The 14,127-nt window shown below is 37.2% G+C and overlaps 1 protein-coding gene across 6 annotated transcripts in view; it reads right to left on the bottom strand.

The window, feature by feature from the left end:
- Positions 1-2,609: 2,609 nt before the first annotated feature.
- Positions 2,610-14,127, bottom strand: part of klc1a (kinesin light chain 1a) — a 34,520-nt gene continuing 23,002 nt past the window's right edge. For 3 of the 6 annotated variants that reach the window (XM_007574886.2, XM_007574888.2, XM_016662241.1), the window contains exons 14-16: positions 7,151-7,284; positions 4,567-4,633; positions 2,610-3,372 (exon numbers count right to left, since the gene is read on the bottom strand). In XM_007574886.2, coding sequence (XP_007574948.1) covers positions 3,307-3,372; positions 4,567-4,633; positions 7,151-7,284 — 267 coding nt within the window. In that variant the 3' untranslated portion in view covers positions 2,610-3,306. Of the gene's footprint in view, positions 3,373-4,566; positions 4,634-7,150; positions 7,285-9,300; positions 12,174-14,127 lie in introns of those variants that run through there. The other 3 variants (XM_016662243.1, XM_007574891.2, XM_007574889.2) reach the window with 2 other exon arrangements.

Genomic DNA, 14,127 nt, shown 5'->3' with positions numbered 1-14,127 from the left:
AATTTAATTCAAAGCAACTATCAGGGCTACGCAGCAAGGTTTTTAACTGCTGGACGTTGTTTAAAAGGACAGTGCATTTATCGACCTGGTGTACACTACAGGAGTTTATTCATGGAAAACAAAAGCAGAGAGAAAAGCTCAGGAAGGCTGGAACGTTTAATCAAAGGTTAAATCTTACAGCTTTGGTTCAAAATGATCTTTACAAATTAAATTAGAATTGTATAGGTAGCTTGAATAGATTAAAGCAGAGCAGACTAGCATAACACATCACTGGAACTTTTTCTTCCTACAAACCTCTTGGAATAAAAGCATCAGGATACACGCTAAAATCTTGCGTTTACAATTTAAATCATCTTTAAATCTTATTCATAAGTTGCACTTCACTCAAGTAAAGTCTTGTCCGGATCAAACATTGAGAACAACTGGAGATCTTTCTACTGGTACTGTTGGAAAAACTGATGAATAATTTCAAATTGTGTAAAATGAACCTCAACTGTCACGTTCCAGTTGATTCAGTTCCAGGTGACAGCGTGAACAATTATGAAGTGTTTTGTTTTTATTTTTTTTTGCATAAACATAAGGATTTTCCAGAACACAGCATGGATAAATATACATAAAACAGCATTGACAGAAATGTAAACACAGGACTTCATATATCAGAAGCTAAAACTTCAATCAACACAGAACAGAACGTTTTAAAGAGGAAGCAGCTGAGATGAGGCCAGTCAAGTTTCAACTTCTGTCCTTCAAATACAAGTGGATTTTCTGTCCCTTCATAAACTCAAATCAGACCTGAGAGCTAGCTGAGGAGCTAGCGTTAAACTTAGACACTCGGAACAAGACGATCACGCTCTTCTTCGTCGCTTTTCTCCTTTTTGCACAGGGAAGGCAGACATGTTCTAATGCAGATATTTTATCAGACAAACTTTGGACATTTGTTCGGTTTCATGTACAGGTTTTGGGTCACTTAACCTGATTTGTTGAGATTTTAAAGTTTTAAGTTTTCCAGTCAGTCATAAATGGACGCCGGAGTAACATCAAAACCTAACTGAACAAATATTTGCTTTGCTTTTTTTTTTCTTCCTTTTTTTTTTAAACAGGGTTTTACTAAAAGCTTGTAAGTAGTTAATATCTTACCGGCGGTCAATATGACTGAGCCCAAACTCATCAATACCCCTGGCAGAGTCTGAGTTAAAACTGTTTTTATTTAGCTTTTTCTGATGTGAAATGAGATCAGAATTTCCCAATAGGTAAAACTATTTAAGAAGGGTATTGATTCTGAAATATGTATCTATATTTCACATATTTTATTTAAAATTGTGTTTGTAAAAAATATGTAACCCATTTCAACACTGAATGGAAAAACCTTGATTGACGTTGCAGCAACTGTAAAGGTTAGCAACTGTTACAGATGCTAACCAGCTTTATGTGTATTTACACTGCAGTTTTAATGTGACTTTAGTGAGCCCCAGGTGTTTGAGGCTGATGGGTCACCCCAACCTAAAGCTCCCTGCACATTCAAGCTGGGACTCCAAAACATCAATATTTCTTCCAGTCAGAAGAAACATGGTGAGAAAATTTAAAGATGACTTCAAAACTAAATCAGAAAGGAGAGTGAATATTTTCGGGCTTAAGCATAACTCTGTAGCTGTTTTGATTTAGCATAAACCCAGATTAGATCCCACAGACTGAAGTTAACAGCTACACCAAACACCAAAGCAGACATTATATTAAGACTGTTATTTTGGGGGAATGGAGGTGTGGGGATGACCTGGGGTCTAACTAACATCTGTGCACCTCCAGGGGTCAAACCCACTCCAACACAAACCACTTAGTTCTGAACACCAGCCACGTCAAACACCCACGCACCGACACAAATGAAACGCTTTCAGGTCAAACAACCAGGCTATTATTACCTCAGTGTGCTCTACAAGATGGAGTCTTGATTTAATAAACGCCATTAGGATTCGCTCTTTATATCTCCTTTTTGTAGAGCAAATATGTCCTGGAAGCATGCAGGCAACCAGCTTCTCTATATGGTATGCCAGCAATGCCAAGACTGACCCGTAAAAGAAAACAAATGCTAACTGCTTATAACATTTCAACAAAACCTTACTTTAAAAAAAATCCTGAATATATTCCTTTAAAGGGGCAGTATTATGTAAAATACTCTTTTTTTATGCTTTATATTATGATGTAATGTTATTCCCTCATCAATAACATATCTGGAGTGTTGTTTTGATTCTTTTGTGCATGCTTAAAAAAAACTTTAATTGCCATGGCAACCATGCAGCTGTGCAAAAACGACTTGGTGGACCTAGCTCCGCCTTGTGGCCAGAGCTTCTCCTCAGAGCTGCAGTTATAAAGCTTTCGAGCTTCCAGCACCTCACTTAAATCTAGCCAGATTTAATTAGCAAACACCTGGTGTACCTGAGCATCTTTTGAGCTCGATATAGGAGCTACTTCTCAGTGCAACACTGGTAAAGATGTTGCTAAAGGAGTCATGTTGTGATGCTTTCCTGAAGGCAGAGTTTCAGAAAAAGCAGGAGTATTTAAAGAGACAGAGGCCCAATTTCAAGACGTTAAATACAGAGTCAAATTTCTTTAGTCATATTTGATATATATATAGCGCTATGTGCCTGGAAAATATGTAATACTGCCCCTGTAAGATTAATTAATTAATTTAGGGATATTTTTAGAACAGAACAGTGTATAATAATAATAATAATAATAATAATAATAATAACAATAATAATAATAATCTGAATATAGTTTTTCAAGAGAAAAGTTGTTCCTTTTGATGGCAGGTGAGTCATTTCAGACAGTATTTTGTAGAAAATGGCTGCTAAACCACAGAGTTGTTTTGCCGTTTCTATAACGTCATAATTTCATAAAATGGAGCTTTCAGCCCAGCGGTAACTAGACATCCAGTTTCTCTCGGTGAAACAGGGGAGTTCATTTTGAGCCGTGGTTTGGTGAAGTAAAACCTGCGCCTGTGTCTGCCTTCAAACTAACTCCAGCATAATTCATATTTTTCATATCACTAAAACCAGGAAACAGTTCGACGTAACACAAGCTTTCTCACAGACACACACACATGCAGCAGACCACTGTACATTCACACACCTGATACGCAGTGACAGGAGCGCAGGCTTCAAACCTGCAGCAGTGGGGTCAGAGTTCAGAGGCCGTCCAGTGAGTACTTTGCGTTGCGATGCTGAAGAACGACGAACACGCAAAGCTTTCCTACAAACAGAAATTTACAGTGAAGGCAGACCAGCGGTCCGAGGTGGTAGTTCATGTCCTTCAATGCGCCAGATCGGTTTGGCTGGCACTCAGGTCGTGATGTTTTCTTAAACGATGATTTCGTTCCTGATGGGAACAGAGACAGGTCAGAGGTCAGTGCCAGATCAGTGATATTAGTGAAATAACAACACATATTATATATACACACCAAGAGAGAGAGACATACAGGAGAAACAGGGGGTTCAGTTCTTTTCAATTTTTTAGAATTGAAAACAAGGTGAAGGTTTTTTTCATCACTTTAAACAACTGATCACTGTACAATAGTTTGCTTAAAATCTTAATTCTCTGTCTTCCCTTTTTTTGCAGCATCCAGGGTCAAGTTGCTCCAATCACAGACAGTAATTTACAACTTACCCAAAAGTGTAAAATCAGAATTTTGTTGTTTTGTCATGAAAGACTTTGTTCTACCACCAAAGTGTAATTCACATAATTACCAGGAATTTGGACTAACTGCTTGATACATGATATTTTATGCATAAATACATACATAAAGTTCTATGTCAGCCAAAGCTAAAAAAAAACAAAAACAATAAAACCCTTCAAATTATAATCTTAATTTCATGGGTTGGATCAACAGTTTTATTCACTGTCGTCAGAATGGAGGAAAATAATTTCATGTTTAGCTGAAGTTTGTTCAAATGGTTCCACAGGCAAAGAGGAACAGAAGCTCCAGTCTAACTCTGCAGTTTATCCTTGATCACATCTGGGTGGAGGAAAAACAGGAATCAGATTCTGAAAATTCTTTTTTTTTCCTTAGTTCATTAAATGCACCACAAGAAAAAAACAACAACTAATTTTTGCATATCTGATTAATAACAATTAAACAGCATTATCATTGTGTTTCTTTCAAGCTTTTTGTTGCCCAATACCAGACGAGTTCAGGGACTTTTGCTTTGACGCAAAGATGGGAAGAATTATCTAAACAATTCCATTTGCTGTTAGATTCAAAACTCGTTTGTCCATCAAGGAAACTGAAGCACAGATGTCTTAAATTTAGGTATTTAAATAAAATAGTTTACAAAATGACTTTTTTTCTTCAGGTTTTTTTTTTAAAGGCAAAAATCTACAGATTGTCTTTCTTCCAGTTAACTTATGCACTACTTTGTACTTAACAGCACATATAATAACACAAATGGAACATGAATAATTGTGATAAACTTTAACGGTTATGAAAGCTTTTGGCAAAACAGCAGTTAAAAACAAACCGGAGAACTCACTGCAAACGGTTGAACCAATGTTTTGACAGTCAGGCTTCCTTACTTGGTAGTGGTCTCTGGCAGGCTTGTCCGGCAAGTTAAGAACCCCCAGAGAGCTGGCCCGCTTCATGCTGCTCCCACATGCAGAGAGGCAGGGTGAGGGGTCAGGGGTCAGAGGTGAGGGGTGGAGAGTCAGTTGTGAGCTTTTAAACTCAGTGGAGTTACATGAGGGTTAATGATAATGTCACAAAAAAGTTAATTCCACAATAATGTATCGGTACAATGTTAGCACCACTTCTTGATGCAAATCCGCAATTTTTTTAATACATTTAGTTTGTTAGGTTGATGGAAAATTCAGCAGTGTTTGTGTGTTGTTAGACATCAGTTATGACATTTTGGGCTGCATGTTTGTGTAAAATTGGAAAAAAAATAATAATAAAGAAAAAAAGTCAGATTATTCTGCCTTTACTGATGGTATAGCAATTTGTGACTGACCATTCAGATTGAGTTGAGTCTGGCAGACCAAAATGTGAAACCAGCTACTGATCTGTGCTTAGTTACAAACACTGAAAAACACTAAATCTTTCCAAGTATTTTTGGCCGAGTACACTTGAAATAAGACAAAACTAAGCTTTTCTTTTAAATAAATAATTCCTTAACATTGATTTTAAAAAGTACTGGTTTCATTGGGAGATTATTTCACTTATAATATGGGAAAAATGTTCTGATAAGTGAAAAAATCTGCCCGTGGAACAAGTACTTGTTATCAATATTAAGGAATATTGACTTAAAACAATATGCTGTATTTTGTTGAAAAGTTACTTTTAAGTTAGTTTTGTCTTATTTCAAGTGAACTATAATGATTGCTCTACAAAACAGATCAAAATACTTGGTAAGATTCTGTGTTTTTGCAGTGAATAAAAAGATTTAAGAAACACTGTTTTACTATGTTGTGCACCAAGACATTCACACTACAAGTTCAACACATGCAAACATAAAGCATAAAATTTAGGTTTATGTGAATGTCACTGCAGCAAACATCCAACTTAAAGTGCATTTAACACTCCAAGGGTTTAGTACGGTTTAAAAAAACAACAACAAAACTTTACAATTCACATTCCTCCTTAAATAGCCTGAAACAAATACATAAGGAAACTTAGCAAAGCTAGCAAGCTGTACTAACTGGGCTAATCGCTAATGTAGAGATGCTAAATACAGTTTTAAAAGTCTAATTATTTTGGTTTAAATATGAGTAAAAAACTGATACACACATTCGTGATATCTGTTCAGAACAAATAAAAGGGGAGTTATTTTGTCAAAGATGTTTCTGCAGTGACGTTACATATCTGAGTCTGTCATGATGATGATGATGATGATGAGGAACACCAACATCCTGTCCATCACCATCATGAGGCACAGTGAAGAGCAGCACCAAGGAACACAAGAGACCAGCAAGAACAAAGATGAAGCATGCAAGTCGACATTCAGAAGAAATAAAAATTTATTCATAAATAAAAAAAGAAAAACAGAACAATGAAAAAAATACATTTTTACTCTACACAGGACAGCCATGCAGACATTTAATAACAAAAAGATGGACTTAAAAAAGTCCAGAACAGTTACAGTTCAGCCACAAAATGCAGTGAATAGATGGAACGATTAGTTGGAAATTATTTCCATGGGCACAACAAGTGCGATGGAAAATCACTGGGAGACATTAGTAGTTAAACACAGCCTGCTACCTTCCCTCCATTTATCTGTTAGTCTTTGGCTTTTCACCGTGAAGATGTTCAGGTTTGGTTTACGGAGCCCTTAAAGTCCGATTCGCACACTTTCAAATCTCCGTTGTTCAAGTCAATCAAAAAAAAAAAGATCTTACACACAGAGATTAAAGATTTTTTTACTATCGACACTTTAAGGGCTGTGTATCAGTCAGTGCAAGTGCTAAAAAAAGCAAGAACTCAAACATAAAAAAAAGACAATAGCAAATGTTCCTTAAATAAAATATAAGGATTTGATGGATTTTCTTTTTTTTTTTTTTTTAAACATAATCTTTTGGAAATGTGGTAAATTCCTCGAGGCGTGTTTTTCCATTAGGGCAGCTTCCTTTTTAAATTATGGTTTTTTTCTAAAATGATGTTTCTTATCTGGAGAATTAACAGTTTTAAAGTTTTTCTTTAATGTTACAAAATGACCCCAGATGTAAATACCACTAATGTCTTTAAATCTTTTATTTTTACAATACTGCATGTTTATATAAAAGATATCATGTACTAGTTTACAATACTTCTAAAATTACTTTGTCACCCCACTTTCACCTAAAAAAATAACTGTTTTTACCAAAAACCAAGGCAGTTTGCAGAAGTCAGAGTTTGCTTCTGTTTCATATTTTGATTCATCTATAGATAAGACACCTATAAAGAAATGTAGGGGGAAAAGTAATAATTGCATATGGGACAAGAGTCCCTAAAAACACTTATGTGCAAACACAGCTTCAGGGTTACACCACTTCACCACCGGTGAAGTAGAAGAGTTCACTTGTTTTGGTTCTGGTTAGCGCACCAGCCAGCTGCTCCTCCAGGCTTCCAGTGTGTGACAGGAGCCACCTGCAGCAGTCACTGCAGGACTCTAGAGCTGCGGATAGTTACCCGGGGTTTTTGTGCTCGCCGTCTCGTGACGAACTGCCGCCTTTCAGCTTGCGGACCAGTTTCTCGCTGCTTCGACGGAGCGACGCCCGTAGTTTACTGAAGGAGCCGCTTCTCTTCAGGGACCCAGATCCGTCCTGGTGGGACACATCACAGGCTTACCCTTACTCACGCCATTTTCTAAGATGTGCACAGATGTTAAAGACGTTCATATATGACCAGCATTTAGTTTGCAATTGAGATGCACCAAGAAAAACTGGCTTGTGACTGGAATCGGATGATGTTCAGTGACTAAGGCCTACCAGGTCGCTCTGGTTGTGTTTCCATTGACTGTAAAATTATGCAAATTGAAACTATGAAAATAAATCCGCTCTGTGGAAACAGGCCAATTTTGAAAAACTCAAGTTTATGAATAAAAAGTTTTTTGCGCTAGGATCAGGCGGTTTTTCAGCTGTATTGAAATGTATGCTTCTGCAGTGGAAAAACTGTTTTCACATCCCACTGGTGATGTGATCAACAGCCGGATGTTACTAATGGCGAAAACTAGGATGATGTTTTTGTGTTTTTTGGACAATGTACAGCCGTCTCCATCAGAGCTCTCAGCATCACACAGGTCATGAAAAGTTGCTCGTCATTCCAACGTGTTGAATTCATAGATCTTCTGTAAAATCACAACTACAATTTCCACAAAGCGCCACATTGTCGCTTCCTAGTTGCTCCAATGCCTGAATGAGGCGCCGACGTCGCCTCTGATTGGTTGACCAATATGAGCGCTAGCAACATGGCTGAATTATGAAAAACTCTTTGCATCTATTGCTGCCATGATTTTTAATGACTTGTGTGAATAAGCTTATTCAAGTGTGGTTTTAATTTAATTTCTTATTTAATGGAAACATAGCACTTACGAAATTATGTTTTTTCGACATTAGCAGAATATCGACAAAGATTTGCACACATTTGTAATGGAAACGCAGCTACTGGCAGCAACACTCTTTCCTCAAACACAATTACCGAAATCACCACAGATCCCAACACGAATAACCACCGGTTTGTACATGTACTTTGAACTCTATTATTTGTATTTGTATGTACTAAAGTGAAATTGAAATTGGCTAAAATCAATACCGATATGTCAAACTTTGTGATTTGTCACAAATTTCTGCTTTGTGCATCTCTGGTGTCCAAGAAATGGACGATCAAAGGTTGGTGCACTAATATGATGAACTGGTGAAACACCTATATAATTAATTATACAATCCCAGGGCCTGGACCAGCAGTCTCCAATGCCAGATGGGAAGTGACTGCCCAGCAACTTTTAGATGAATTCAAGTTCGATCACAGCTGAATAAAATGAATGGCTTATAGCCAGACTTCTGCAGCACAAGAACATGCCGGGGAGATAATTGTGTCATTTGATTCTGGTGCGTTAGAGCAAAAGGCTCATGAGGTCTGGAGTTGGAGACTCCTGGTCAAGAGTTTTATCAGCTTTTACACCTTTAACTAAGTGATATTTACAACTTTATGCAAAACAGTTTTACAATATTTCCTACAAGACAAACAAGTGTTGCAACAAATCAAAAAAAGACATCAAAAGAAGCACAAACTGATGTTGATTGATGTATTTGCACACTCATTGACAAGGCAGAGCGGGAACTTTAATGTGTGGGTTTAATTTTGACTGAAAATCAACTATAGCCACTTTTACAGGAGTAGAGGTCTCTAAAATGTCACACAGAGAAAAAGTGATTTTTCACTCATAATGCAAAAAGTGCACACACAGCATGTTGCCTATACCCACAAATAAATTGGCAGTGCAAAATTATTTATACACTAGACTTAAGTAAATCTAAAAACCCGATATCCTTCTATCCATTTATCCGTCTAACAGCACTAAAAGAGACGGGTGAGCACTGGGTGGCGCAGTTGGTGGAGCAGACGCACCACGTGTGGAGGTTACTGTCCTGGGTTCGATTCCCTTTCTTTAAGATCGGTTGATAGTCGGTCACCCAAAGTTATGGAAATCGGGGCCAATTTTTCAGTCGGTCAATTTATCGGTGCACCTCTACCAATAAACCATCTTTGGGTGATCAGTTTCTAGGTTCTGTGTTATCGATATAATAATATCGTAAACATTATTGTAGGGTGTTACATTCTTTTCTCTGGACTGCATATTATTCTTTGCTCCTAGCAGTTGAAATCTGGCACTAAATTTAGTGGTTACCGTGGTAACTCCTTGAGTCCGTCAATATTGGAAAATGACTAGTTACACTGTCATAATTATGCTACATTATTTCTGAAGCATAAAGGCTTTTCTGTTTAAGCCTAAAACATTTTGATCATGTTGTAAACTACAGCTAACTTTGATCTCAGTCTATCTGGACTGTAGCTTTGACAAACCCAATGTCTCCAAGAAGTCAACTGATGTTAGTGAACTCCTAGACACCAAACTACTCAGTAAACCTCTGGAACACAAAGACTGACAATTTGAAAGACAATTTAGAAAAATGTGGAATGAAAAATGACACAGGTAAGTGAGATATGAAAGTGTTTTGCTGCTGTGTGGTGCAGAAACTTCACTCTCATTCGGTCACGAAGGCACACAGAAGCAGAGAAGGAACGCACAAAGAGGCAAGAGGCACAGGTTCAGGTAAAGCAGAGAGATTAGGTTTTATTAGAAGTTAAAGACAAACTGGGAGATGCACAAACGAGACAGAGGACACAGAATATTAGTAGCAGAAGTCGAGGACAGGCTGAGGAAAAGGCTACTTAAACCCCAAAGTTTCAGGAAATGCAACAACAAATGCTTGTTTACACCAAATGCCGTCACTTTCTCACTACCAACCCTAAGATAGATACACAGACGGTAAAGATGAAACTCTTTTTCAGTCGAATTTATCTGAATACAGTTTTAAATTAAATAAATAAATAATAATAAAAAACTTACAGCTTTTCTTAAATCCACATTTTAATTCCTCCTGCATGAAAACCAGCTGCCATTCACATGCTCTAGTGACCCATGACCTCCCAGTAAACAGATGAGCACAAAGTGACAAACTACTGGCTACTGTGGCAGGAAGCAAGACCTAGATGTGCAGAACTACAAACTACGCTGCTCCTGATCATGCTGATGCTGTTATTTACAATGCGTTTAGTCACTACTCGGATTATTTCTGTCAACAGAAAATGGGTAATTCAGTTCATTAAACCTGCAGGATATCATGACCTGGTGACAAAGTTTGAACTGTGTTCTCTGACTGGAATAGGTCACGTCATAATGCCATCGACAGGTTATGTTTCTATAAGACATGAAGATTATTGTAGTGGATTTTAATAGGGGCTGATATGTTTGAACATCCAAACGTTTCCCTGTCATTCTGACCCAAAGGAAAATCAACATCAACCATAATGTCTCTTTTCTAAGACACTGTAACAAAGTGTCTTCGTCCTTGACACTTTGTTACAGTTTTGCTTCATTTGGACGTGTAGCCTTCAAGTCGGTTCCGTTTTTACAAACATGACTAATGACAGAGGAGCAGATCCAATGCTTGATCCTGATTATTTTTAATATAGGCAAAAACTTGCTTTTTGAACAAAAAACATTTCTTTTAAGGTTTTTGTTCAAACTAATTTCTGATAAATGAGATCCACGTTTCCATAAAACTGCATATACGTACACAGGTGTCATAAAAAACAACATGTGTAAGAATTAGAACAACCATCTGACAGCTGTGTTGAGCTCTAAACAGCGTTAGCAATTCGTATTTAAATGTGATGCAAAAGAATTCATTCCCCCTTATAACTTATTCAAGTTACAATCACAAACCTTTTTCTTTATATTCTTTTTAGAGCTTTTAGGCAACAAACCAACACAAAATAGCAGCACATAACTGAACGTCCATGTATTTTTTTGTATCCAGCTCTCTTCAGTCATTATCAAACAGCTTTTCTTAACAACTTCGCAAACTAACTAGTCAATTAGTAAAATAAGTTAAATAAATAGTAAATTAGCTAAATATGATCAAGTGTTCAGTAAAGGAAAGCTGTTATTAAATTTTAGGCAATTAAATTTTTATTTTCTTATTTTGAGAAAGGAACTGAATTGTTTTATTTGCCTTTTTTTTCTTTTTTACATATTTCTAGTATAAAATAGGCCTAAAAGGTTAAATGAAAAATCTGCATAATGTGCCAATTTCTTTATCCAAATAAATGTCAGAATACTTGATGAAATACTCAATTACTACAATAATTGTTAGCTGCAGTCCCACATATGAATGTAGATCTTTGACCACTTGTTTACAAGTTATTGTCCATTTACTCTGACCAGCTATTTCTTTTCTGTCTACACAGAATGATGCTGCCACCACCATGATTCACTGTGGATGTTGTGCATCAGATGTACCAACTAACTAAGTGACTTCTGAAGGCAGTTGGTTGCTATGATACATATTTTTTAGTGTATCAAAGTAAAAGGTGCTGAACAAAAAAAAAACACTGCCACACTTTTCAGATTTTAATTTGTAAAAGGTTTTGAAAACTGTATCTTTTCCTTCCATTTCACAATTATGCACTACTTTGTGTTAGTCTCTCCCATAAAATCCTCCAAAAATCACAAAGCTGAATTTTATGATTGTATTCTGTCAAAAAGAGAAAAAGTTCCAAAAATATGAAAACTTTTGCGAGGAACAGCAACAATAAGCTCATTGTTTTGGAGTTCAGGCCAAAATGAAGATAATTCCTGGGCAGAACAGCTATGTTTATGGACATACTGTCACAGCGGTCGCCCACCGCCCACAGCAGATGAACACTTCAGTGGGGTTAGAGAGGCGTCAGAGTGGTATCAGTGTGGTTCAGTATGGTGTGAAGAATCCCTCCAGGAAAAAAAAAAAAAGAGCGAGAGGTTCGAGGGGGTTGGAGCCGGAAATTGAAGAAAACCGCAAAGCTGGAGGGGTGGAGGCGAGGTGAGGCCAGGCATCCGTCATGCAGAAGACAAGTTTTTAGAACCATTACAAGGCATCTGGAGTTAAGCCTGCCATCCAGACAGAGCAGAAAGACAAGAAAGAGAGAGAAATATAAACAGTGACAGGTGGAGGAACAAAGGCACATGAGACGTGGAGCAAAAGTTGCAAAAGCAAAGCTAAGCAGGCAGATGGAGGGAAACAAAAACAGCAGCAGACAGGGTTTCCACTAATCAGACACAAGCTCTGTTCATCAAACAGTGGAAGGAAGCACTAGATCTGCACACACATCAGAAAAAACAAAAACATTAGTAAAACAAAAGGCACAAATCTAAATATATATTTATGTCATTCAATATGGTAAACAATTTGATATTTTCCCAACTTGTGCAAGTACAGCAGGTCTGATTTCCACAAATGGGTCTAAGGTTCTTCAATTGGCTAGAAAGCCTTTTCTCGAGGTCTGGACTTCCATTTTCCACTATTACTTTATCACGAAATACTGCTTTTTTTAGATGTGGCCACTAGGTGGAGCTATTTGACAGTTCACTGTGTTGGTTTAATCCTGTGTCTGAATTTGGAAAATATTTGAGAGACTTTTTTTAAGGCGGTGGAAATTTGTTATTGTTAAAGCACAGCAAAAAAAACAAAAAAAAAAAACAGGAGAGGAATAAAGAAAACACACGAGAGCAGCCAGAGCGCTGCTGAACTGGGTGGTTGAATTATTTTGCAAATAGATATAGGAGTTTTTTTTTGTTTGTTTGTTTTTTTTGCTCAACTAACTTATTAAAAAAATGTCACCCTCCCCCGATTAAGCTATTAACTTAGATATTTTTTTCCAATTCTGATTTTTTTTTCTTGTATTTAAAATCAAGCTAAGAAGAGATGCGCTACGTCCTGCAATTTCTTTTTTCCTCTCTGGCTGCAAACATATTTAGTGACAAAGGTAAAAAAAAAAATTTTAAAAAAAAAGTGAAGGAAAAAAATGAGGAGAAAAGTCAGTTTTCATTCTCAGAAAGCAGCACATCAAACAAATACATGGACACATGCAGCACAATGCACACAGATAGAGAACATCGAGCAGGAGTACAGTACAGAGCCCTGGTTAAGTCAGAAAAGATTTTTAAGTTTGATTTATTAATTAGAGGGAAGAGAAGTGGTTTCACAGTTGCCTGTAGAGGGCGCTGAAGAGGAAATGATTTCTTTGACAAGTTGAAAACCAAAATATGGCTTTGAAATTGCAGAGAGATGGTGAAGTACAGGCATAAAGATGTAACAAGTTTGACAATGTATTGTAAATCAACAGTTTAACATCTATTAATAATATAAATTCAGTTGAATATTTTTTTCTGCTAAGTATAAATAAAGACAAAAACAATCCCTTCTGAAGCTCAGTTAGGTTCAGGTGTTTAGTTCGGCTGCATCCTCTCTAGAAACACTCCCACAGTCATGACCAGGGGTGGCTCAGATGCTCATTGATTGTTCAGGGTGCTATGGCAACCGTTGCTATGCAAGAGGACTAGTTGAGCAGAAGCAGCAGCAATTTACAGCCAAGTCTACATCTACATGTAGTGTCACTGCAGCGACTAGAAGCAGAACACTGCAGACTCTCCAGAAGGTTAGAAGGCGGCTGTGCTGCAGAGAGTCAGACTGGATGGGTTTATATGTGGTAGATTTACTGCAGAAAAATGTTTTAGTGGGTTAGAAAGTGGAACAGAGAAAAAGTTAAGCTAGGAATACTCAAGAAACGAGCAGAAATCTGGGATCTAATGATTTTATCCTTGACTGGACCTGATCACCAATTGGCCTGCCTTAAACTAAACATACTCTTGGGCCTAGTCCACACATAGCCGGATTTCTGGGGGAAACAAATATATTTTCATGAATTTTGTTCTTTCACCCACAAAGTTCAGTTTAAAATCACTAAAAACAATTTATAAGAACTCCGACAGAAGTGGAGATTTGTTTTTCCATGTTTGCATGTGCACATGGAAAAACAGTTTTAGGTTCTACGACAAACAATGC

This window comes from Poecilia formosa, unplaced genomic scaffold (assembly GCF_000485575.1).
Source record: "Poecilia formosa unplaced genomic scaffold, Poecilia_formosa-5.1.2 Scaffold364, whole genome shotgun sequence".
Classification (NCBI taxonomy): Eukaryota; Metazoa; Chordata; class Actinopteri; order Cyprinodontiformes; family Poeciliidae; genus Poecilia; species Poecilia formosa.
The sequence above is the reverse complement of the archived record's forward strand: the minus strand, read 5'-3'. Positions and strand labels throughout refer to the sequence as shown.